The sequence below is a fragment of the Solenopsis invicta genome, chromosome 13 (assembly GCF_016802725.1).
Source record: "Solenopsis invicta isolate M01_SB chromosome 13, UNIL_Sinv_3.0, whole genome shotgun sequence".
Taxonomy (NCBI): domain Eukaryota; kingdom Metazoa; phylum Arthropoda; class Insecta; order Hymenoptera; family Formicidae; genus Solenopsis; species Solenopsis invicta.
Window position 1 is genome coordinate 1608071 of NC_052676.1, and position 25247 is coordinate 1633317.

The following is a 25247-nucleotide window of genomic DNA, read 5'->3' on the forward strand; positions in this document are numbered from 1 at the left end:
TTGCAAAAAATTTTTCTTGCGTTTTTTATTTTACAATATAAAAACCACTTTCTCAATCATTGTTGATATTAAGAAAAAAAAACAGAACATTCAAACGTGTATTTAATTACATCAAGATCTATAAATGAGATTTACACATTTTTAAATATTTTTTCAAAATTCATACTTGGTTTATAGAATATAGAATACTTTTTCTTTGAAATTATAATATTTACTGTTTACCTTAAACATTTTCTTTAATTTTTAATTTACACGAATTAATGAAAATCGCTTTAAATGAATAATCGAGATCGTCACCTTAATTTTGTCGGATAAATGATCGTGTAATGAAGCAATTTCACGTCAGGGGGATGATTACCCTATTATCTTTGATTATCTGAGTTTTCCTAGCTTCAAAATATAGATCCCACCGTGTCTGCAAAAATGTAAAACCGCAAAGATAATTGAAACAGAATTATTGATTCGGCTTGCGTTCGAGCTTAGATTGCTCGCGCACTTCTTGTCGCGCAATGCTTTCCTCTTCACGGGAAAGAGAACGGGAAAGAACCTGCTGCCTTTGATCAGACGCGCGTCAAAGGACATGCAGAATATGTTGCAATATGGCGGCGCCCTCGGAGTCGGCGAAATCGAGCCGTAGGGAAGTTTCGGTATTCGGAAAGAGTAACGACTCGCGCCAAGGGAGTTACTAAAGGGTAGGGAAGGGAGGGGCAGGGGGGAGGGGTGCGAGACACAAGGTGGATTCGAGGGGATACTCGCAAGATAGAGCTGTCAAGAAGAGGGATGAAGTAGGTGCGTGCCACCCTCTTTTACGCTCCCCCCCTCCCTCCCTCTCCTTGTTTCGTTATTCCAAAGTGATACGGAGCGTGTCAGAGATCAACGCCATCCCAAGACTCTCATCTCGCCAATTCGCAGAATAAATATGTACACCCGAGAAACGAATGGACGCAGATCCAGAGCCGCATTTAGAAAACCTTCTCTCTCTCTCTTTTTTTTACTTCTTTTATCGATGCGCACACTTTTCAAATAAATAAACGAGCGGCCATATAAGCAAACGTGAAACAAGTCTCACTGTCCGTTCGAAGAGTTTTTTTATATTTATAAAAAAAAAAAAGAAAAGATAAGTATATATTTACGTAATTTTTCTCGAGGATCGCAACAATTTCTGTTATTGCAGGATGAATTCTTGGAGATCCCGATAAACAACTTCGTCCCGCAAGAGCAGTTCATTTCTTCGTCTCTCTGTCGCTTCGAGGGCGCCTCGAATAAATAAACGCTCGTCGATCTCTCGTCCTTCTTGCCGGCGCGGGCGCGGCGGATCCCACGGGGTAGAAGCCGGCAGAAACGCGCGGGGCGGTATATCGTGGATTACAAGCGAAACCATCTGCCGACTGATAAAAACGTCCGCGGCGCGGCGACGGCGGCGGCGGCGGCGGCGACAGCGAGAAAAGCTTACTTTCCGAAACGAGATAGAGGCGCCGAGGAGGAAGGTGTACCGTACCATCCCGGGGTGGCCGGGGTGAAACGGATGGGACGGCAGGGCGACGACGCCGAGGCGGTAAGAAGGTGGGTCGCGCTTCGGAATTTAATCTAAAGTAGAATCGCGCTCCCCCGAGAGTAAAGCTCGCTTACACTTTATTTTATTTCGCTTTATACGTTTCCCGCGTGCTTTCAATGGCAGCGCGCGTCCGACGTCGTTACGACTCGCGAATCCTTAAAGCCGCCACCGTCGCCGTCACCCCCTCGGATCCTCCCGAGAGGAGGGGAGTTTGCGAATCCTAAACGACCCGACGTTTGTCCGCGAAGATTACGGTCCGAGACGGATTTTTCGATCTGTGACGCTGTAAACTGTCTCGGATTTCGTGATACAAAGGGAAAAACCGTCCTTAAGAACACGGCTCTTTAATATACGGAGTTTTGAATTTCTACAACGTTGGAAACTTCCGAGTTTATAATCCTCTTCGCTCGATTCACAAAAGATTTCTCGATTCGATGCTAATACTCTTTTATGTATTATAAAATACAACATAGAGATACAATTATAATTATTATTAGAAAAGAAATATTTTTAAGGAATATAAATTCGATGCACTGTAATGCATCGTATGCAAATCTTTCTTACGAGAGATAGCACTTGTCCGCACGATCCCTTATCAATGTCCCAAACTGAGTAGCGATTAATCATCGTCCGTTATAACATCGAGCAAATTTTTATATTCTATGTGCAAGAATATATAAATTGAAATTTATATGTGTCACTATTGTCTCGAGACAATAAATCAATCTTATTTAATTCGATGCAGGTAAATAAGAATTGTAAACTTTATCTCTTTTTTTTAATGTGGTTTCATTTTTGTACTGCATGGAGGTTGCGATAAAATTTAATACGTCAAGAACTAGTCTTAGAAATCCTTTTGGAAAGGATTAAGACACGTCACGAATGTCCTTTAGTATATTTTTGTTTAGAAAAAATTTTAAAATTTATGATCCTCGAAATCTCGCATCTTCAGAAGATTATGAATTTTTGTCTCGTCCACGAGATGCCTTCCATATTTCACAGGATTTTTAAATAATAAAATTATTGAAGGGTGCGAAGATGATTCCGATGTAACTGGAAATTTTCTTACAGAGAATTTTCGAAAAAAAAAACCTTGGCGTGGAATTTCTCCAGGCGCGGAATTTTCGCAAAAAGGTTTCGTATTCGGAGCCAATAAATCTTTTGGTGAGAGAAAAGAGGTAGGAGGGTCGTGTTATAAGATCGATCGATCGTCAAAGTGCGGAGACGTGTACGTCGTTCCGAATATTCTCGCGTGAATAGTCGTTTCCTTGTGAGCATCTCGAAGGGTTGAAAAAACCCTTGTAAGAGGATTAAGCAGGATGAGTGAGCCGCGAACTTTTTGCTGAAACGCGAAACGGTCTGAGAAAGGTATTCTCTCTCACTTGAGTCGATGTGTGTCCAATGAAAATATATATTTTTTTACAAACATTAAAAATTATAATACGTCTGCTTGTATGTGTTTTTTCTTAAATATATTATTATATTGCTAGATACTTAATATATTTTATTATCGTTTCATAACAATATAAATAATATTTCATTATTATTTTATTATTTTTTTCTACTGTAAATAAAATTTTATGTATTAGTATCATTTTCATTGACATTTTTTTCTTAAATCACAGATAATTCGGTTAAAATATTTTACAAATGCATTTTAATTTAATTTATATCTGTATACTAGCCTTTTCGCGATGAGCAGTTAATGGTGCAATTTTCACAAGCTTTTTGCAAGAAAAGAAGAGAACGGGGTCTCCATCGTGCAAACACCAATCTTCGCCGCCGCTTTATTAAAACGAGATCAAATGCAATCGGAAAATTATTGGTACGGCGCGGGCGAGGCGCACACTCGTTTCGCAGAGCAAATTAAAGTAAGTCCGATTAAAACGAGCAAGCTTCGCACTCGTGCCGGAAATGACGCGATCGGTCGCGAATAGAAATCTGTTCGCGATGCGCGTAATTACGTCTCCCCAATGTTTGAAATCCAACACCGAGTTCCAATGGTGGCCAGGAGTTCAACGGAAACTCAAAGTTTTAAAAAATCTGTAATGTTAACGATCTCCGTTCTATTCGAAAAAATTTTAAAAATTTACTTCAAATTTCGGAGATACGTGTATTCAAAATTACGAAAAGCTTAAAAATGTAAATTTTACACTGAGAACAAAAGTTTGTTAAAAAATTAAAATGTTTGTCCGAGACGATCAATTAAACATCGAGTTGATTCAACAGTTATTTAATTGCAAAAAAGCACTGATTCATTTATGTCAATCGTTCAAAATTTTTAATTCAAGACTTAATTAAACCAACTCAATATTGCACGTATCGGACTATATAATTTAATTTTTTAATAATTATTTACTCGAGTTTTAAGGACTTTCTAAACATCCAAGTGATTTAAAATTCAAGTATTCAAGAGGAATATCCGAAAAGTTTCAACGCTTCGAATTTCTACAAATTCAAAATACGAGACAGAGCTTTAGAGCCTCAGTATTTCAGACATAAAAAATTTTCGGTATTTCAAGATATTACGGTTTTATAAGAATCCAGAATTTTAGGAATCTCACTTTTCAAGGAGATCCAATTATCCACCATTCAAAGCTTCAAGAATCCTGACAAGCTTTCACATCAATCGTTAGATATGATACAAAGAATTTTCAATCCAACCTCGCGCTCTCGAAAAATAAAATAAAAGTTTACGCAACTACGTTAAAACGTTAAAAGTGCCGGAGATCCGTCCTCCTATTTGAGACACGCGGAGGACCCGCGCTCGTCCGGAATGAATAAAGACGTCGAGCTTTCACGAGTACGAGCGAAAACAGTCGTAATTGGCCTCTCGGTTCGGATAAATGCGTCTAGGGTGAGACGGTCGGGAGAGTAAAGTGGCGAATCCGAGCGAATCCGGCGAATCGCTAAATTAAATGACATCCTTTTATTACGCGTCTCGCTGCTTCCACCCACCCACCCGGTTTCTTCACCTCATCCCCTACGTTCTTCGCTTTAAGCGAGACCGTAACTCCCGTCGTTAGGTCTTCAGCTCGGCTTGGCGCCGTCATGCAAATACGAGCAATTTAATAACGCTGCCGAGATATCGCGTGCACCGTTACAAAGTAAACATTTCAGCTGCAACACGCAGCATCCAACGCCATGACGACGGTATTTACGCTGCGCGCGTCCCGTCATTCTTCGTCTTTCCAATTAGGGAAGTACGGATTTATTTTCATGATCGCCATGGACCTGAGAATTGCAACTTTTCTGTTTGTACAAGTTTTAAATATGCGCAGTTTCATTATTATTATTACTATACAATGTGTCCTATCAGTCAAATAATTACAAGTATCTACGCGTGGACAAAGAATTCGAGAAATTATGTTTAGAGAATCATAATTTAAATTAAAATAATTTGATTAATTATCCGTGATTTAAGAAAAAAGATTTCAATAAAAATAATATATAACACATTATTTCTCTCTTCCTCTCTTCAATAGAATTTTATTTGTAGTTAAAATATATTTTTTTTTAAGAATTTAAAACTTTTTGCAATTCTTGATTAAAAATATCCACAGTTTGTTGTATTCTAATTGTTCATATTTTTTTTTAGATTGAATAGCTTTAGAAAAAAACTTTTCCAATACTCGGAACACGCGTTTTTAAATTTTAAATCCCAAGAATCTTTTTTTCACGAATTTCGTAACGTTTGAAATTAAAAGGAACAATATTCTCTTGTTCCTTGAAAATGTTAAAGATTCAATATGTATTTAAATCCCGAAGCTCTAAGACTTCGGAGTTTAAACTTGTAATAATCCGAAAGGTAAAGTTTCTCGAAGCTTCCACTCTCGGGGTGGAAAATTTCACGTTTCTACATTTTAACATTCCAAAGGTTACCTCTAAGATTTGAAAATAGATATCCTAGACGCGAGGACCTCTCCGAGAGAGCCCTTTTCGCAACGCTCTACGTTTCTCGTGACCTCAAGTCACTTGGGAGCGTCAAATCTCCCTTAAAGTTCTTAAAGCTCGGAAGTTGCAAGTTTTGAAAATTCCGTATTTTCAGAAGGTGGCATTTACATTTTCGTAAACTGTTATGCACCCCCGTGCAAAAGAGCGTGCGATATAGCGTACGGGAGGACGGAGTTTGCGGCGCCGAATTACGGAACAAAGGGGGTGTTGTCGGTCGCGACCGCGCGGAGGGTAGGGGGTTGCCAAGCCCGGCTCGCGAGTGCCGACTGCATCGCATAGATATAAAGCGACGGGAGGGTGGCGTCGCGGGAATCTTCGGGTGCATTTCCATTTCAAATGCGCTGATACGAGCCCGCTCGCATCTTCGCCGTCCCTCTCGGTTCTCTCGGCGAGCTCCCGACGAAACACGATGCAATCTCGCGTAATGAAACGGCTTCGCCGCGCCGGATACCTGCACCGCGCGCGTTTACGAAGGGGCTCACAAGGACACTTCCGATTTTGATTACAACCCAAGACCGAGACTTACATTCAGGGAGCAACAAACGGAAGAGTCGAGCTTCTATCGCAAAATTGACCGCGCGTCACGAGTATAGGGGAAAAGTCTCTCTTTCTTTCTAAATTACACGATACTTCCCGCGTAAGGAAACGTTTTATTTTTTATTTCGGACAAACCGCTCCATCTGTAAATCAAAACTCTCATCGGCGAAGGAAAAATCAGTTGCGCTCGTAATCATCGAATTTCTCGCCAAGAATAATGCTACACCTAGAGAAAGGTTTCTTTGAGACAAAAAATGTTTGTCTGACAAAGAAATTTGTACAATGCTACACGGTTAAAGAAGTTTTTTTATAATTTAAAAACATTTTTTGATTGTGCAACGCAAATCCTTTCTAAATAAAAGAAATATATTTTTAAAATCAGAACTAAATTATTTCTTACATTTCCATTAATATTTTCTTTGAATTAAATAATTATTTGTTTTCATTAAATAATTCATTTACTTTTAAAAAAATGACTAATAACATAATTTCTTGAAATTAAATAAATTTTTATTTTCCGCCAAAAGTATTTTTTACTTCAACTTAAAAAAATCCAAGTTAAAGAAACGATTTTCATCAATTTAAACGTGATTCTTCTCTGGGTGTATATTTCTTCACTTAGCACTCATTCTGGGGCAGTTTGTGTCTCATTAAAAACTGTTACGGCTTATTAAAAGTTTTGCGCGGGTATATCGCGTGACGTTACTCGTAAGATATTGCAAGTTGTTACAAGTACAAGCCCCTACTCGTCATTCCTCGCCCGCTTCCGTACAAATAAAGAATGCAAACTGTTCAAGAACCACGACCGTAAACGCACTTGTACTTATTGTACAAGTTGCGATAAAGAATTTGCTGCATTGTTACAAGTTTGGTGGAAATATATCACTGCGAAACAGCTGTTATATAACTTGTTATAACTCTTGCGCGAATATATTGTTATTGCATAACTTCTTACAAGTTATTAAGATCGTAACGAACCATTCGTCATCCCCCACCTCTTCTTTTTGCGGCGGAAGATAAAATACGCGAAGCGAATCCGCTCAGCGAGGATTAGTGCGACGAGAAGCGCAATTGATTCATCAATTGATTCACAAGTTACGAATCTAATATCCATTTCTATTAATGCAGATTAATTTTAATCTCAGTTTCAACGTTTTTTTTACTTTTTAGAACTGAAAAAAACCAAGTAACGAATAAATTAAACCGAGATTAAAATTAAGTGTGGATGAAATTTCACTCAGTTAATTCAAGTTTAGCACACAGAAAAAATTAGAATCAAATGAACAATTCATTGTTTCATATATAAGTAAAAATATAAAATCTTTCTGAACGACCTTAAATAATTTGCTTGCATGAACAAATTTTATTTCTTCTGTTTGAGATTATCAAATTCTTTGAAGATTTTATATTCTTGCTTGTATATTAAACAATAAATTATTTAATTAATATTAATTTTTTTATGTACAATATTTGTTATTAAAATTTTAATAGTTTAAAATAATATTTAATATTTAACATCTTTTTATGCAGTGTTAGTTCAGTTATTCTAACATCTTGCAATCTATAGAGTAGAAAGAAAATTAAAGAAAATTCACAACTTTCGCCTAAAGTATTAATTAGTATTAACGTCAGAAGAATGAATAGAGCTCCAGAGTTAATCCGCATTGGGAGAAATGGACACAAACGTACGTTACAACATGTTTATAATTAAATTTCCAATGGCATCGATGTAACTTGTGCGAAATGCAGCGCTGGGCAGCGTTATCGCAACTTGTACGATAAGACAATATGGCCACGGCGTCCGTGACAATTTATATTCCCGATATTCACGAACGATCCTTTTTAACGGTTTCTTATCGCGTGACAGTGTTAACAAAAGCACTCGTTAAAGTGATTAACGACGATGAGATTGCACGGGGGTGTGGGTGCAGCGGATGGGGAAGGAGGTGGACGAGGTGGCCGCGATACAACCGCGAACGCCATTACGGGGGCTTTATTAATTGCCATCGTCGTGTAATTTGCTCGGCTGTGCCGAGCGATGGGATGGGCTCTGTGGAACTTGGTCGATCGCTCTCGCCTACTTAATTGCTGCTTTCATTAGGACCGTCATGTCACGTTCTTTCAACGAGGCTCGTTCGATGCCGTCGCGCGAGATTGCTGCCGCGCCGGTGATTTATGGATACGGAGCGACTATTTCAACCCTTCCGCTGCAGAGCACGTACTTCAAAATTATATGAGGAAAGTTCTTTCTCTCTACTACAACGTTTCCGTAATCTCGTTTCGTTTCGTTTCCTTTTTTTTCTTCATTTCTCTTTTTTTCACGTATAAAAAAATCTTCTCTGCGATCTTCTGTTCCCTGTAACTTTTCTCTCGTATTTTGAATTGGTACGAAAGTACGTTTCTTTTTTTCATAACAATCAGAGATGCCGAGAAACATTTTCTTCCATTTACATCGTATATTCAATTTTTGGTTTTTGCCTCCTTTTACAATTCAAGAAAAATAATTTTTTTCAATTGAGGGATTCGTAGATTAGCTTCATTGTGAGAAAGTTGCAACAAACCCTCAATCTCAATTAAAAAGAATTATTTTGAATTGTAAAAAGAAGAAAAAATAAAAAATTAAATATACGATGAAAAAGAACGTTTCTCGAAATATCTAATTATGAAAAAACGTACTTTCATTCGTAAAATTCAAATACATCATTTTAACTTTAAAATTAATTTTCTATTTTTGCAAAATGTGGATTAGCCCGCTGTTGCAGCAAGCCCTTCAATTATTTTCATAGAAAAACAACGCATTTCTCAAGGGATTCTGGAACAAATTAAAAAATAGAATATTTTTCGACACCAAAATATTTGTTCAAAAAAGATAGATATATAACGCGTTTTCGTTTTAAAGTAAAAATATGTATATCTGTTTAAAAAAAAGTAAAATGTAAAATTGCATTGAAAAAGTGTTATTAAGCTTTGAAGGATTTCTCTCAAGCATTATTGTTCAAAGCCAAATACAATTCGTTCTATCAATTTGAAATTCTAGAGCAATATCTTTAACAACATTCTGCATTAAATTACAAAAACTTTTTTGGATTTTTAATTATTTTCAAGTTATATAACAAAAAGAAGAAAACGCAATTCTCAAATTCAAATGTGCGCAGTTTAGCGAAAAATAAAATTTTTAAAAATTCTCTCCATGATCCAAAAAGATTTGTAATAAAAAAAGAAATCACTTATTTTTTTAACTTCAGATAATTCATCAACGCTAAATTGTACAGATACGCGTATTTATTTAGAGCGCTATTATTTATTTATTTTGATATTTATTCCAATTTTGCATCTTTTTCGAACAAAATAAATAAAATAAATATTTTAAATAAATAAGTAAATAAATAGATATTTTCAAAACAGAAGCACGTTATATTTATCTATCTCTTTAAATAAAAAATGTTCCATGGTGTTGAAAAATACCTATCTTTTTCGTCTCCGTTAGGGTCCTATAACCCCTTAATAGCTTCGAGTATACCGAAGGTAAAACCTAGCAGACCAATGGCGAGAAAAAAGGCAAGCGGAGAGGACTCGACTGAAGACGCTCGGAGCGTTAACGATTCAAGTTTCGGACGGAATTTCGAAGCAAACTTGGAGCTTTGTAACTTCGTCGGGTCTAACTGTGAGCGTGTCTGCGGCAAAGTGGCCACTTTCCTCGAAACGACGTTACAGGGGAGCTGGACGATTCGGAGGAGGATGACGACCGCAACGACGACGCGCGTCTGCGTGCAGTACACGTTCATCGCTCCATAAAAACCCACGTGCCATCCGAAATACGCGCTCGTATGCGACACGTGGTGTATCCCGAAGAGAGGAGCAGCATTAGAAGCGTGGTGCGGCAGGTTCTCCCCAGAAGGCAAAGAACGTAAGCACATGGGCACGGCACTTGTTTAAAGCAACGGCGAAATGGTGCGAAACGCGCTTGAATTTCAATGTTTTGCAAGACGGAACAGGAAGAGAGAAATAAGGAGATAAAGAGACAGAGAGAGAGAGAGAGCAACAAAAAGTCCCCGAAATTTAAAAAGTACAAAAAATGTCTTCCAAGACAGTTAAAAAAAAAGGGAAATGATCCAAACAAATCAAAAAATTTTTGTATTACATTACATAGAAATATTGAGAATTTTCTTCAATATTAACATACGCTTCAGATCTTCTTCACTGTGCAAACAAACTAAAAACTAGATATAAAATCCATCTAACAGTCATTCATTAAAATACATCGATAGCATTTAACATTATCTTTCTACGTATAGAAATACCGTCGTAATCTTGAGCGCTCGATCCAAATTCCACGTGTTAACGTTTCTCTCTCTTTAAAAACCTTCGAAGAAACGCGCAGGAGAATTGAGGCAAATCGAGAAAACTTAGCGAATATTTAAGAAGCGTTGAAAGATGACAACAAAACACAAGGCGCGCGAAGTCGTAAATCTCTCGAAACAGCCGCTGGCGCTCGATTCCCCGTCAATTTCTCGTACCGCGGCTTCACTTGCAGCTCCACCTCCTCTCTTCATTTCCCATCGGGTGTGTTTCCGACAACAAACAGACCGGCTCGGGCGGCGGCTCGGGCGGCGGCGGTGGCGGCGCATGCATCCGACCCAATATTCAAATGCAACAATAATTGCGCGTAGCGAACCGGCGGAGCGAGAGAGCTCCGGATTTGCGCAAACAAGCGCGGGGAGCAAGGGTATATGCGTACCTTTCCGTCCCTTATCACGCAACGGGCAGAGACCCGGATTCGTGCGTCCCATTATATCGCGCGACCAGACGCAATTAAGCGGGAGATAGCGCGCGGCGGAGAATCTTCACCGAGAGGAGGAAATTCTGTGCCAGCTGCAAGGAACGGTCGCGATATCCTTCACGGCTCGCGCGTTTCCCTCTCGCCTTCGGTTTTCGCTCCCCCTCATCCCATCCCCCTCTGCACGCTTCGCAGTGCGTAGACGCGCTCTGCTCTTGACGCGTGAAGCACCCGCCGTCGCCGCGCCGCCCCAATATCGTCCGTTACCACTGCCTGCCTCCTGTCCGTCGTGCGTTCTGTCTCTATCCCTCGGGCAGATCCGCTCCGACTCGATCGTTCCGGCGGGCTGCCTACCCTCCTCGCGCACAGCCCGACCGGATATCTACCGGATATGTCATTCGGAAAATTCGGGAAACAACGGATTCGGTGTGTTCAGCGTGTAAAATTTGCGTTAAACTGTAAACTGATTTCTGGAGATTACGCGCGCGTAATCATTGCGAAGCCTCGTGCCAATTATTAACGCGTTTGTGAAAGCGTGAGCCTGATAAAAATTTTTGATGTATTTGGAAAATCAGTATATACATATATGTATATAAAACAACAATTAATATAAATATAATATAATTGAAGAGTTATAAATATATAATTGAAGAGAAAATCAAGCAAGTCCATTTTTTAGAAAACCTGGCTTCTGGCAAAAATATTCTCTCAGTCACATCACAAACAATTTTGTTCCATCAAATTAATATAAGAATTAATATAGGAATCAAAGAAAAAATGAAAGTAGATAGTAAATATAAAATCTGTAAAAACAAACCCAGAGATATTTTACTTATATTTTTTTTTATGTTAATCAGTCTAAAACTTAGTTTTCCTACATCTATTGCATATTTAGAAAATATCACCATTTATATAAAGAGAAATAAAATAATGATCTTTTGTCAAAAGCAATTTGTAAAATTTTATAAAGAGTGAAAAATAATTGCTTTATACTTTAATATTCCCTTTTTTGCCTTTGTTATTATTAATCCTATAAAAATAATAAATGTAAAATATTATGGAATAAATAGTGAATATAAAATTGTCGCAAGAGTCAAACAGGTCTTGAAATTTTTTTTCTTAAAACCTACATAATTTTATTTTTATCTCTATTACATTCTTGTGTTTTTATAAAAAAAACTGCCATATTTACACATTAAATGGTTTGAAAATAAAGTTTTTGGTTTCCTAAAAATTGAAATTTTAAACTTGTTTCTACAGGATTTCTACAGGATTATTTAATGACATAATGCAACAGAGAATCGAAAGAGATCTCGCGAAAATTGCGTTAATTGGGTGAAAAAATTATAAAAGTCCAGCAAGATTTTGTATTAATTGCCAACGAATTTAAATACGACGTTATATCTCGCGCCTCAGTTGAGTAATACTTTTTCAAACAATTAGCTGTGTCCAAACTTTGTTAATCCGATTTTCAGTTTTTCAGTAAAGCGATTGCTGAGATCATTCCGTAATATCGCACGCACCTATCCGTCCGCGTTCTTTTCTACCTTCTCCCCCTTATGCGCTTTGTCTGACCGACACACGGCATATCTACTGCCAGCTGCGGCTGACTACACACAGGGTCGCGCTACTCGATGGATTATACCACGCTCGAAAAAATAAAAGATCAATCCTACGAGAAGTTAACTACTATTAAAATAAAAACAAAAATAAAAAACCACAAAGGCGATACGCAATACACGCGTAACATCGAGTATCAGCTTCTTTTGCGTCCTTAATCTCTTATCAGACATTGTGAGACCCCTCAGTTTTCATATCTGTGACATGTGCGCTTTTTACAATTTACACAGATGATGTACAAATTCTAAATGTATAGAAATATATAGGATGTTTTCTCGAAACATTAATAAAATTATGAAAAAATTACAAATTCTTTTATATTGCATTTAAAAGCAATAGAAAAAATTTGGCGGCAATTTTTCATTTGCATAAAAAATTATTTCAATAAGAAGTAGACAAGCGCTTTAATAAAAATTAGCAATGAAAAAAATCTAAATTTTTTTAATTTAAGTATTTAAATATTCAAAATAACTTGTGTAAAATTCCATTGAGATGCAGAGATCAATTTTGTAAAATAAACAAAATTTATTTATTCATTTACAAAATAACTAAACAATCACAATAAAACTTTGTATAAATTTTCTTGAATACTTAAAGTACTTGCACAAAAAAATTAAAATTTTTCCTAATGTTGTAAAAGATATTTAAATTTTTAACAGCAAATAAAATGTCATTAAATAAAAATCTAATCTTATTCTCACAACTTTCATATGTATATAGCTTTTTTTTTAATGTTAACATTAAACACCTTTCCAAATTTTATTTACTTTGCAGGGACTGCATGCCCGACTGTAGATCCTTAAACGGCAGTTTCGAACGGCCCAATTAAAGGGTTTCCCATAGCAAAATGCTCTCGGTGGTTTGCCATTGCCGAATAGCGATCGTATAAAATCAGATGTTCCTCCTTGAATTTGAATCCGGCTCCTCGATACGGAGAGCAGACACACAACTCTTTGCGCTACAAACACTAACGCAATGCAAACGGCGAAATCAAATAAATCTTCGTTCCCGAAGTACCGGTTTCGAAGTCGTATAAATATTTTAAAGTAGAGTTGTTTATTTAAAGTATGCTCTTGAAAGTTTAATTGTGTCTGGAAATCTCGCGCCCACGAGTTTATCATTGTTCTCCTCGTTGCAGGTTGCAAGAAGCGAACTTTACCGGTGAAAAGGAAGAAATTGACCGACCTCTCCTTGATTGTCGCGCTGTCGCATAGACGAAGGGGTACGGAAGGAGGCCGGTGGTGGAGCAAGGAAAATCTGGGGTGACGATATTGGCAATTTCGCTGTCGCATTTTCATTTCGCCTCGCGCTAACATCGTGAGCTACGAATTTTCGCAGCTCCCCTTCGCGGCTGAACGGAAGGACGGTTTAAGAACGGCGGAGAGGCGGGGAGTGTGGGGGAGGATAGTGAAAACAGATTTCCCCGAGTGTCGCTCGTGCTTCCTGCATGAATTTCCATAGACGTGTAATCGCGTGAAGATCGAAACCAGACGCGTTTCCGCGGCGACGACGCCTTCCCGCCATTTCGCCCGAATACAGAAATTTCCTGCGAATCATGAAGACTTCGAGGGTTGCGCGAAATTTGAAAACGTGTGCACGTGTGAAGTTCCCATTTTTCATCAAAATTTCTACTTCAAAGGTTTACCTCGATATAAAATTTTCGCTCGCAATTTTCAAGAGTCTTTATAACCTGACTACATACTGAGGGAAAAATTGCTAAATTTTAATCAATATTTATTCAAATAGTACTAATGAAATATTTACTAAAATGTAAATATTTATTTATTTAGTACAAGAACCACTAGTTTAATTATGTATCGTTTTTTTCTTATGAAATAAATAATTATGTATCGTAAGTAAATATTTTATTAATACTATTGAAACAAATACTTATTAAAATTTGAAATTTTTTTCTTTCAGTGTAACACACTGAACATAGAATTTTTAATATTATTCAATTATTTCCATATTTCTTAACCCACCATTGTCAATGTATTTTTAATGTAATTCAGTTTAGTTTCAGTTCGATAAAAGTTTGATGAAATTTAATTTAATTCTACATTTATTATAATAATTTAATTAATTTAATTTAATTTATTCAGTGATGAGACTTCTAGAAAGAATTTACATAGAAACGAGAATAAGAATATGCAAATGGTGAGGCGCTAGCGGATACCTACATCCAATATTGAACATGGAACGATACTTCAGAAACTTGTATCAAATTATATTGAAATCGGTTTATCTCGCGTAATAGAGGCATCATGAAATTTTTTTCTTCAAGTAACAAGTAAATACGGAATGAAATGTGCATTGTATAGTCCCAGAAACGTAATAAAATGTTTAACGAAATGTTTGTACGACTCGCTATTTGCGGAGCACTCCTTACTGACGCTCACGGAGAGAAGCAAAGACTTCCGGCGTGAAATTAAAGTTGCAACGAGAGCGGCTCTCGAGCCGCTAGCGCGCGAAAAGCGGATGATAAGTGTGAAGCGTAGCCAGATGTATCTGCATCCACACGGAATTGGAGTCCGAGTTATGCGTTCCCGGTCAGTGACAAATCGATCGAAATATCTTCCGTTTCCATGAATAATCCCTCGCGAACGCTGAATCATGAAGCAGCCGTGTACTTTTAACCACGTCGGAATAAGGAAGTGAAAAATAGATTAAATGGTTAGGGGAGAGTCGCTGAATGCGTACCACTTAAGGATGTATAGAACCGTCCCCCTAAAGTAGATAGAATTTGTAAATGTGTTTAATATTAACACTTTAAATAAACTATGAAAGAAAATGTACATATGAAAGTTGTGTGAATAAGATTATATTTTTATTTAACAACGTTTTATTTGTTATTAAAAATTAAATTATTTTTTACAACATTACGAAAAATCTCGATTTTTTTGTGTATTTTAAGTATTCAAGATAATTTATACAAAATTTTATTGCGATTGTCTATTTAATTATTTTGTAAATAAATAAATAAATTTCGATCTGCGCATCGCAATGAAGCTATATAAACCATCTTAAATATTTAAAGTACTAAATAAAAAAATTCTGATTCTTTTCATTATTTTATTTTATAGAAAAAAGTATTTGTTTAAAAACTAAAATATTTAGTTCAATACATGCTACAAAATATTAAATTGGTTCGATTAATTCTTGATTTGTGCTACTGAATCATTGTTGAATCAACTTAATGTTTCGTTCCCCACATCAAAATACTAAATATTTTAATTTTTTAATAATTTTTTTCAGTACAATCAGCAATTCTCCCTTGCTAATACGTTCATCAAAATCAGAATTATCATTCGATACGATCAAAAAACTTAGACAAGTGCCAGTTCATTCCTCCCCCATCCGCGAGAACAATCCGATGCTCGCAGAATTTGACGGATTTAACGAACCGCCCGAAATCGCGCGTTATATTTTAATCGGTGGGCGTTAAAAAAAAAAATGCGATGCCGATACATATATAATTCGAAGCTCGATAATTTTATGCAATTATGCGTGCGCTTACCCCCTTCGCTCTTTCCCCCATGGTGGACAACGCGGGCGGGGGTTTTAGGGGCGGATTTCAACAGCCGTCTGTCCTCTGCCCTTTTCCCTCTTGTTTCACGGCGATGCGAGCGCGCGTTAATTCCCATTCGTTGCGCGTTTACATTATTATTAAAGCGCGTTTACACGGCCGGCTGCGTCGACGCCACCGCCGCCGTAGAATTTTAATCCGCGATTCTGCGCCGCGGCGCCGAAAAACGCGACTATTAATCTTACAGCGATCGCTTTATGGCGTATTTAACTTCACCCTTCCCGCGATTCACGTCGGTTCATTACGCGAATAACGCGGGGTTATTGTGTTTTTAATCCAATCGTGTTTTAGATATGGCCCGTAACAAAAGTCCGGTGTTGATCTGCGTCAGCAAATGCCGAAAATAAAATCTTTGAATCATGGGTGATCGGGGTGATGATTACACGTTTGCGAAACGCTGCTAAAATACGCTCCATTATTATAAATTTAATTCTCAATTTTGCGAAAACGATCGAAGACACCGACTATTAACTAAACGTTCGCGAGCTTTCTCTTTTTTATTTTACCGTTTATTATACATGGCGAATTGTCACGTCCGCGGACGCGGGAGTGAATCGAATGGCCGTTACATGAAAATTACATTGATTATGTAAATTAATTATTGAAAGTTATACGGAATTTCGCGTTAATTATTAACGGATTTATGTAAATGTGATTTTGCGCACAATGCTTGTTTGAGAAATAATTATTGATAACTCTATGATATTCATATCTGCATTTTTAAATCACGTTACGCGACGCGTCATTTCAAATACATTCTCCGTTTAATTTATAATAACAGTGGCAAACATTAATACGTGTTTTTAAAATATTTCGCGCTTTTAATTATCGCGTCGATAGTACCTAAAATTATTCCCGACAAAATACGGCAATTAATTTTGACGCACGTTTGAGCCATCGATGAAGCGAAGGCTCGAAGAAGGTTCGAAGAATAACATAATTAATACAGCACGAGCGCGAAACACTCGAGCAATTACACAACAAATTGCAGCAGACTGCGCGAACGCGATAAACAACATTTCTACGTCGCGGGACGTGCGTTATTTGTAAAATAAAATAGCTAATTCACGACGCACTAATTAATTATGCTCAAAACAACGGAGGGAAGAGAGGGGATGGGGGGGGGTTGCAGCGTCCTCGAGCGCGCATTTTCACAGCGTGCAAAATCGCAAATAACTCGATCGGTGAATTTATTAATTCGATTAATTGAATGTTCCGTTTCCGAGTCGACGATAGTCTCTCATCCCTCCCACCCCCCTCTCTCGCACTAATGCGTTATTACCGCAGGCGCAATTCGCCGTACATTATCTCGTCGAAAATTATCCTTGCCAGAGCGATCGCTACATATTCGCCGGTAATTGTTATCGCGGGTGATAACTGCAACCAGTTTCCGTTTCTCGTGTCAATCAAGATCAACTACTAGATTTAATGCGCGCAACGCGCGTAAGGATGTGTGTGTGTGTGTGTGTGTGTGTGTGTGTGTGTGTGTGTGTGTATCATATTTCAAAACATTAAAATATAAAAATATAAAAATTTTATAGAATATTCTGGTATTATACGTTTGAGTATTTGTGTAAAATTTGTGCACAATTCACTTATTGGTTTAAAAGTTATTTAAATTGTTTACTCTCGATTCTTGTGTAAAATCGTGTTTTGCAGTTATGAAAAAGCAGCATTGTCAATTAAATCGAAATTTTTACATACGCTAATAAAACTCTAATAAATATTCGTGCAAAAATACATCTAGATCCACTTACTCGTTTAAAAGTTATTTATTTAAAACTGCAGCAAAAATCAATATAAATGAAACTTTTCATCATTTTTTTTTTGGCGGTTAGTTTCAGGATCAAAATTCGGGCATTCGCGACCAAAATTTTTTGTCGTAGATTAAAAAAAAGGGGGAATAAACCTAGAGAAGCTTTCAGCTTTGAAATTTTGATAATTTTTAGTTCGTATTGTATAGCCAAAACATCCTTGATATTAACGAAGAAAAAATTTTTATTAAAAGATATTTCAGTATAATTATTATACCATGTCCGAGTCAATTTTTGCACAAACATTTAATATAAAAATAAACTGCACGTGTACTTCATAGAAAAAGATCATTTCGAGAGCAGCAAGCAATGACAAAAATCGTAAGACCCGAAAATCCGATGAGACGGTGGAATCCTGGTGAAGAATCCATCCCGGCTGATCGGATTTCGTCCTCCTCCCCGAACAAATAAAAAGTTTACACGGCCGTTGGCACTTGGGAAGCTTCCTAAGTCTGCACCTTAGTTCGCTTTAAGAGGCTCGCAAGCTCTGCACGGCGGGTCGCCGACCCTGAGCTTAATACGTACACTTATCACGCTGCAATGATCTTGTTAGCAACTTTCGTTCATCGGCGTCTGGAGGCGGAACAGCGGGCGAGAGGGAAGGGGGAGCTTTCAAGCTTAGAGACGGTTAAACACGCTTTATTGGCTTTGGAAGCCTCGGAAAAGCTCACCTCGTTCCAGAGCAATGCAAACTTCAGTTCTCGAGAACGAGAACTGCTTTATTTGTGCCTTGTTTCGACGAAATGATTCGAATGCAAACTCGAAAGCTAAATTCGATCAATTGGTTCGCAAAATAATTTAGAGAATATATTATATTTAAAAAAAAAACGAAGTATGTCTTCTTAGGAAAATATTTGGATATTTTTGAAAAAAGAAATGAAAGAAATGAATTATTTTTACACGTATGTAAATTTTGAATTTAATTAAGAGTTGTGCAGAAGGCCTTCAACTTCGTGACAAATCGCAAAAGCTCTCGCCCGTTGACACATTATTATTTCATTCGTCATCGCCTTTTTTTAACAGTTTGTTTTCTTGGTGATTCAGTCGAATAAATCGAAATGAGCTTTGTCTCCATCGTTCCGCGCTCCATCGTTCCGCGACTGAAATTGGTCAATTTGAAGTTTCTCACTTACCCACATCCTTCGAACCGCCCCATGTTCCCAGCTGGGCTTGACGGGCTAATCGGGACAAAGCGTCGACGTAAACTCGCGACGCCGCCGCAGCTCCTGAAAAGGTAGCAATTGTTAATTATGATTCCATTTCAGACTGAGGACGTTGATGTAGACTGATTCATTAATTCATATTAGTATCTATATATTATAAATGCATCAATTGCAATCAACTTTTTGCCAATGTTAAAAGCGTTAATCTAAACAAAATTATACCTTTGTTAAAAAAAAGATGAACAAAGATTCAAAAGGCAGTTTTCGTATCACTTGGATTTCCGAGTCGTAATATCTTTAATTTTTTAAAAGTAAAATTCAAACGTGTAATTTTTCAAAAATATATGAAATCAATATAAATTGAAATAGTAGCTAGATATTTCTTTGAAATACAACTGTCGTAGAAAACTATTAAAAAAATAAATAAATCTCCCAAATAGTAGTATCTTTTGTATTCTCATTCAAGAGTTTTCCAATTCAAACTCTCAAATAATACGTATTTAATTTGTTAAACAATAAAATCCAAATGTTATTATATCTTTAGATATTTTATGTATTTTGTATCGACGAGGCGATATCAAAACGCAGGCAAAACTGATATTTACAAGAGGACATGGGTAAAAAGGGACTGAAAAACGTGCTCACTAGTTTCTTTCTTCCCCTGTATTCGATACGAGAGACACGAGCGAGATTCACTCCCCGTGCGAGCTTTCGTGCCAATATAATAAAAAGGCCGAACGAGCCACTCGCGGTTATCAATGAAAAACGATCCCCCTTCGGGCTGGCTCTCGTTAGAGGTTATGGGGCAGAAAAATTGGGACGATCCGGCAAAGAAGTGGCGAGAAAGACGAGCGGTGGCAGAGAAGAGCGGGGAAGCAGAGAGTAGTATATCGGTGGAAATTGTGTGTTTCACCCCCGCGGGCAAATCCCTCATAAATAGCGGGCTTGTACACTACCTAACGGACTTGAAGCACAAAAAAAACGAGAGAGAAGAAAAGAGAGAGAGAGAGACGAATGACAAAGGAGAGGAGGAGGCGACTGGCTGGTCGGACAAGGAACGTGTTGTATCTCTGGAGAAACGGACTCGCAGGGGGGCTGTAGGGTCGTTTTATGGGCCGCGCCTTCCCGCCGCGATCATCCCCCTTTGTTTCTAACATTCTCCTCTCCCTCTCGGAGAAATCGAGCCGTGCTCGAAACGCGTTTGTTGTTTCATTAAAGCGTGGCAAGAATTTCCGGCGCAAAAACGGGGGAGGGTCTCGAAATTAATACGAACGTCTGCGGAAGTATATTTAAATTCAAATGTAATTTCTAACCGCATTGAGATTTACATTCTTCCTAAAAGTTTTACGAACATTCCAGTTTTATTCCAGCGCGTTTCACCCGCATCTTCCTAAGACTTTACTTTATAACAGTTTTTACAAATTCTCGGAATACGTTTGGTAAAACAAGTCTGATGCACAAAGATTAATAACGTCGCGGTTTAAGGATATTTTAGTTAATCCACGACGAAAGTTATCGAAATTTAAAAGGTCTTTTAGGTTTATTCTTTTCTTTTTTCTAATCGAGAACAAAAAATGTTGGTCCTGAAGTTGCAGAGTACAAAACAGAGAATAATTTGCTTATAATGGTTCACGCAGCTAAATGATCATATTTTACTGCAGTTTTAGGTAAATAACTTTTAAACGAGTAAAATCAGATAAACTCTTTTGCATGAACATTTATTAGAATTTTATTATACGTAAAAAAATTTGATTTAATTCGTAATGCTATTTCCTCATCAAATTCGCAAATAGGTATAAAACGCAACTTTACATAAAAATTGAGAGTCAAACAAAAAGTTAAATAAGAGAATTGTGCTCAAATTTAACAAAGATGCTCAAACGCAACAATGAAATAATTTGCGAAATTTTTATATTTTTGGTAATTTGACTTTGAGACGTGACACGCACACTCGTCCTTCATTTTTCTTTCGGAAAGAACGTCCGTCGCCCTCAATTAAAATTCCAACAACGAAAAATTCCAGTGTTTCACGTTGGCTAAACGTTAAGTTTCCTCTCAGCGGTAGATCGCAAATACAAGGGATGAGGGTACAGAGAGTGAATTTATGCTTCATTCGTACACGTTAGGTATACACGAGGAAGAAACGAGTGGAGCGTAAATTATGGCACTCTTGAAGCTCGTTCCACTTCCTCCTCCTTCACTCCCATGTCGGCTTCCTCCCCCTCCCTCCCTCCCTCACCCTCCGTCCTCCGACCTCGAGCACTCGTTTCCGGATGGCGGCTTTTATTTATTGTTTCATGCTACTGAACACGCCATTCTTTAATGCCAGAAATTTTATTTAAAAGTTATATTATACGTGTGATAAACATTCTTTCTCTTTTTTCCGTCACAGTTTCCTAGCCAAAGTTAGCCAGCTCTCGTTGGTGTATTTTCGTCATCCTTATGATAATTGGAGTTTGGAACAACTTTCAGTGTTGAATTTCGCGTATATGCGGAACCAAGGAAAATTCAAGAACACGTTACTCATTAATTTGAAATTTAAGGACACATAGTCCCTGCAAAGTAAATAAAATTTGGAAATATATTTAATTAACACTTCAAATAAACTATATACATGTGAAAGTTGTATGAATAAAATTATATTTTTATTTAGCTCTATTTGTTAGTAAAATTTAATCATTTTTTACAACATTAAGAAAAATCTCGATTTTTTATAACAGGAGTGGGGATAACTGTGCCATATTTTTTTTACGTTTCTTCTGTTAATTTTATCATAAAAATTATGTTAACTGTATAAGTAACTTCCAATTACAATCAAGATTACATTTCTTTTTTGTTGAAATATTAACACAGTATTAATGTTATCATTTAACACATTATGTTAAATTATGTTAAATTAGCACAAAACTTCGAGTAGACCGTTTGGGACACGTGATTTATGTTAAATTTAATACAATTTTTCCAACTGTGCAGAAATGAATATAAAAACGGCATCAACCTGTTTATTATTCGTAATTATATACGCCATATTTATCACTCACGTGCACGTTCATATCGTATCGTATTTATCATAATTACTGATGTAAAAAAAATATATATCAAAACAGAATAATAATAATAGAATGTGTCCGGTTCACGGTTTCGCCTGGCAATAATTTCGCCGCGAGGACCGTGCTTCATATCCGAGTTTTACGATACAGAATTTTGCGACGACATCGAAACTCGCACGTCGACAGCTGTCGCCGCCATTTTTCGCGTATGTTTCGTTGCAGCCTCCAGCGAGACATACGTAAACCAAAAAAAGAAAGACGAAAAAGAAAAATACGATTTCCCTTGTAGCTGTTTCTTCTTTTTTATTTTTTATTACGGGACAAAGTCTGTGAGAAAATTTAACGTCGCGGGGGACTTAACTGCACAGTTTCCCACATTGTCAATTCCGATTGCCATGTTAATCGCGTTCATTACGCCATTTCCCTTTAATGTTCCGCGAATAAACTCCTGCGTAAATTGAAAAAACATTTTTACACAGATTCTCTTATTTGTTTATCATGAAAATTCATAATTTAAGCAGTAGGAACTCCAGCTTCGTTTCAATCCTCTCGTTCACATTCTTTAAACATATAAACTGTGTTTGAATATATATAAAAAAATATACAAATATAAAAAATACAGATTAAAGTTGCAAATCTCTGCGGATATAAAATAAATATCATGTTTATTCCGCGAGTCATTCTAAAGCTTATATTTTTGTAATTAATAAAATTATTCCATAATATTTTATACGTTTCAAATGTATATTTGCCGTACGCGTATGTACACAGGCGCGCACGCAATTATTCTTTCGCGGAAAATTCCGCGTCGGAATTTCCCCATCCCAATATTCCGCGTTTCAAGCACCCCAAGTAGCAGTGTATTATTAAAACGCCGAATATCGGACATCGCGAAACACGCGGTATAATCGTAAGCAGAAATATCCGGCGTTTCGCACTCCCCTTCAACTCTCCGCCCCCTTTCCTCGCCCCGGCGCACTTGTCGCTCGGGAATGCGTAAACCGTTTGGAACATAACCGGGTGATGGTGGTAGTGGGGTCGATGGTGGAAACGCTGACTCGCCCATCCCCTTGTTTGCGGCTGTTCCGGCAACCAACCCCCCCGAGCGACTCTGGGGATTGGAAGCAGGCCGAGTTCGTCATCGGCGAGCGGGCACCCCATTGTCCGCCGGTCATCCCTCGTCTTCCCCCAGCTGTCGGCAAACTTCGGACTGTCCTGTATCAACCCTTCACCGCAACGTTCCTCATCCAGCCCGTCTCGGAGACATCTCGATATCGATATACATGTATATCGGGTTATATCAAGGCTCGAAGGGAGCCCGTCCGCACTCGCTCTCACTGGACAGGAATTCAAGACGCGGCGCTATACTGTTCATATCCGAAGATATGAACAGTATTGGATATTCAGCGTTCTGGACGTTTGTCGTTTCCAGAGAAATCGTGAAATTCAGAATAGTCGCAGCTTCAAGCCCTTCGTAACTCGACCATCGGCATCCCCTTACACATAGTATGAATTAAAATTTCCAAACTGTAAGGATTCCCACGAAAAAATTTTCTGGGACAAATTAATTTATGTTCTTGCTAATATATGAAACAATGAATTGTTAATTTGATATTACTTTTTTTTTCTGCCCGAACATTGAAGTTTTCATTCGACAAGTGTTGTAAAACGATCGAGTCCTTCTTCTTAAAAATTAAAATTTGCTTCCCTTAACGTGAAAATTATTCATCAATTGAATCATCGCTGTATCAGAAATTGCTTTCGAAATTGCTCTAAATTGTAATTATTTTCCGAAAATGCTACGAGACGAGCAGAAGCAGCCCCGAAATGCTTAACGTGTAATTAAGGAGCTGCTTTGAAGGACGGCTTCTTAGCTCGGTGCGTCGTTTATCAGCGCTAGGGAGCTTGCGAGCTTGCTTAGAAGGTACAGAGATAATAAATGAACGGCGAGAGTTTCTAAGCGGCTTAATTGCTTATATGAGGGTGTTTACTAGGGCCCTTAGACCGCCTTCGCCAAACGCAACAGGCGCGAGTGAGCACCATCAAGATTTCGCGCGGTATTAATGTAGATTAATGGAAAACTTCGTTGCCGTTTCGGCCGCAACTTTTCCTATTTCTTCGCCGACAGTTCTCACGAAGCTATCGGCGGTTATTAATGGAGCCGCGTCCTGACTTTCGCGTTCGGTTGTTTCTTTTTCACCGAGATCCCCACTTAGACGGAACTTTTTACTCATTATAAGCTCGGGGGAACTTTGACTCTCTCGCTTTACGCTTTTTACTTATTTTTATATTATGCAGGTTAGACATCATTTTCAAAATGCGGCAGGATGTAAACTCACAAATCTCATTGACGTTTGAAACGGGGTTGGTAAGAGCCCTGTTTCAAACACGTAATGTAGCATATACTATACTACTGTGTCCAAAAAGTAAGGTGACATTGCATTTATTTCGAAAATTCTTTATTTATTCTTGCAAATCAATTTCGTCCCCTTCAAAGTAATCCCCCCCTGATATAATACACTTATTCCAACGGATTTTCCAATCTTCGAAACAGTTGTAATAATCGATTTCAGGAATGGCCTTTAGCTCCTTCTTCGCAGCGGCTTGAATCTCTTCTATCGACTTGCTTGAGTTTGCTGAATAGCCAGAAGTCGCATGGAGCCAAATCAGGTGAATACGGTGGTTGTGGAACGATATTAGTCGAGTTTTTGGTTAAAAAATCACGAATCACCGTTTCGAGTCGATAGAAGAGATTCAAGCCGCTGCGAAGAAGGAGCTAAAGGCCATTCCTGAAATCGATTATTACAACTGTTTCGAAGATTGGAAAATCCGTTGGAATAAGTGTATTATATCAGGGGGGGGATTACTTTGAAGGGGACGAAATTGATTTGCAAGAATAAATAATTTTCGAAATAAATGCAATGTCACCTTACTTTTTGGACACAGTAGTACGTTTAAAATATATTTAAAACATGACTTTAAAACATTTTATACAATAAAAAAAAATTTTTTTTTGTAAGTAAATATATTTATTTTAACGTCATTTCCTTAAGTTAAAAATATTTCCTATAAGTTTAAAAATAAATTATTTTATACTGGTTAATATTTATTTAAATCAAGAAAATGATGTCAGCATAAGTATATTTAATCGAATATAAAAAAACGTCATTCTCAGTTTCTTAAAAAATTTT

At 37.5% G+C, this 25247-nt stretch overlaps 1 protein-coding gene across 4 annotated transcripts in view; it reads right to left on the bottom strand.

Moving 5' to 3' along the window:
* Window positions 1-25247, bottom strand: part of LOC105208145 (trichohyalin) — a 116402-nt gene that overhangs the window by 29574 nt on the left and 61581 nt on the right. For all 4 annotated transcript variants that reach the window (XM_039456614.1, XM_039456613.1, XM_011177914.3 and 1 more), the window contains one exon: window positions 18977-19069. In XM_039456614.1, coding sequence (XP_039312548.1) covers window positions 18977-19069 — 93 coding nt within the window. The remainder of the gene's footprint in view (window positions 1-18976; window positions 19070-25247) is intronic.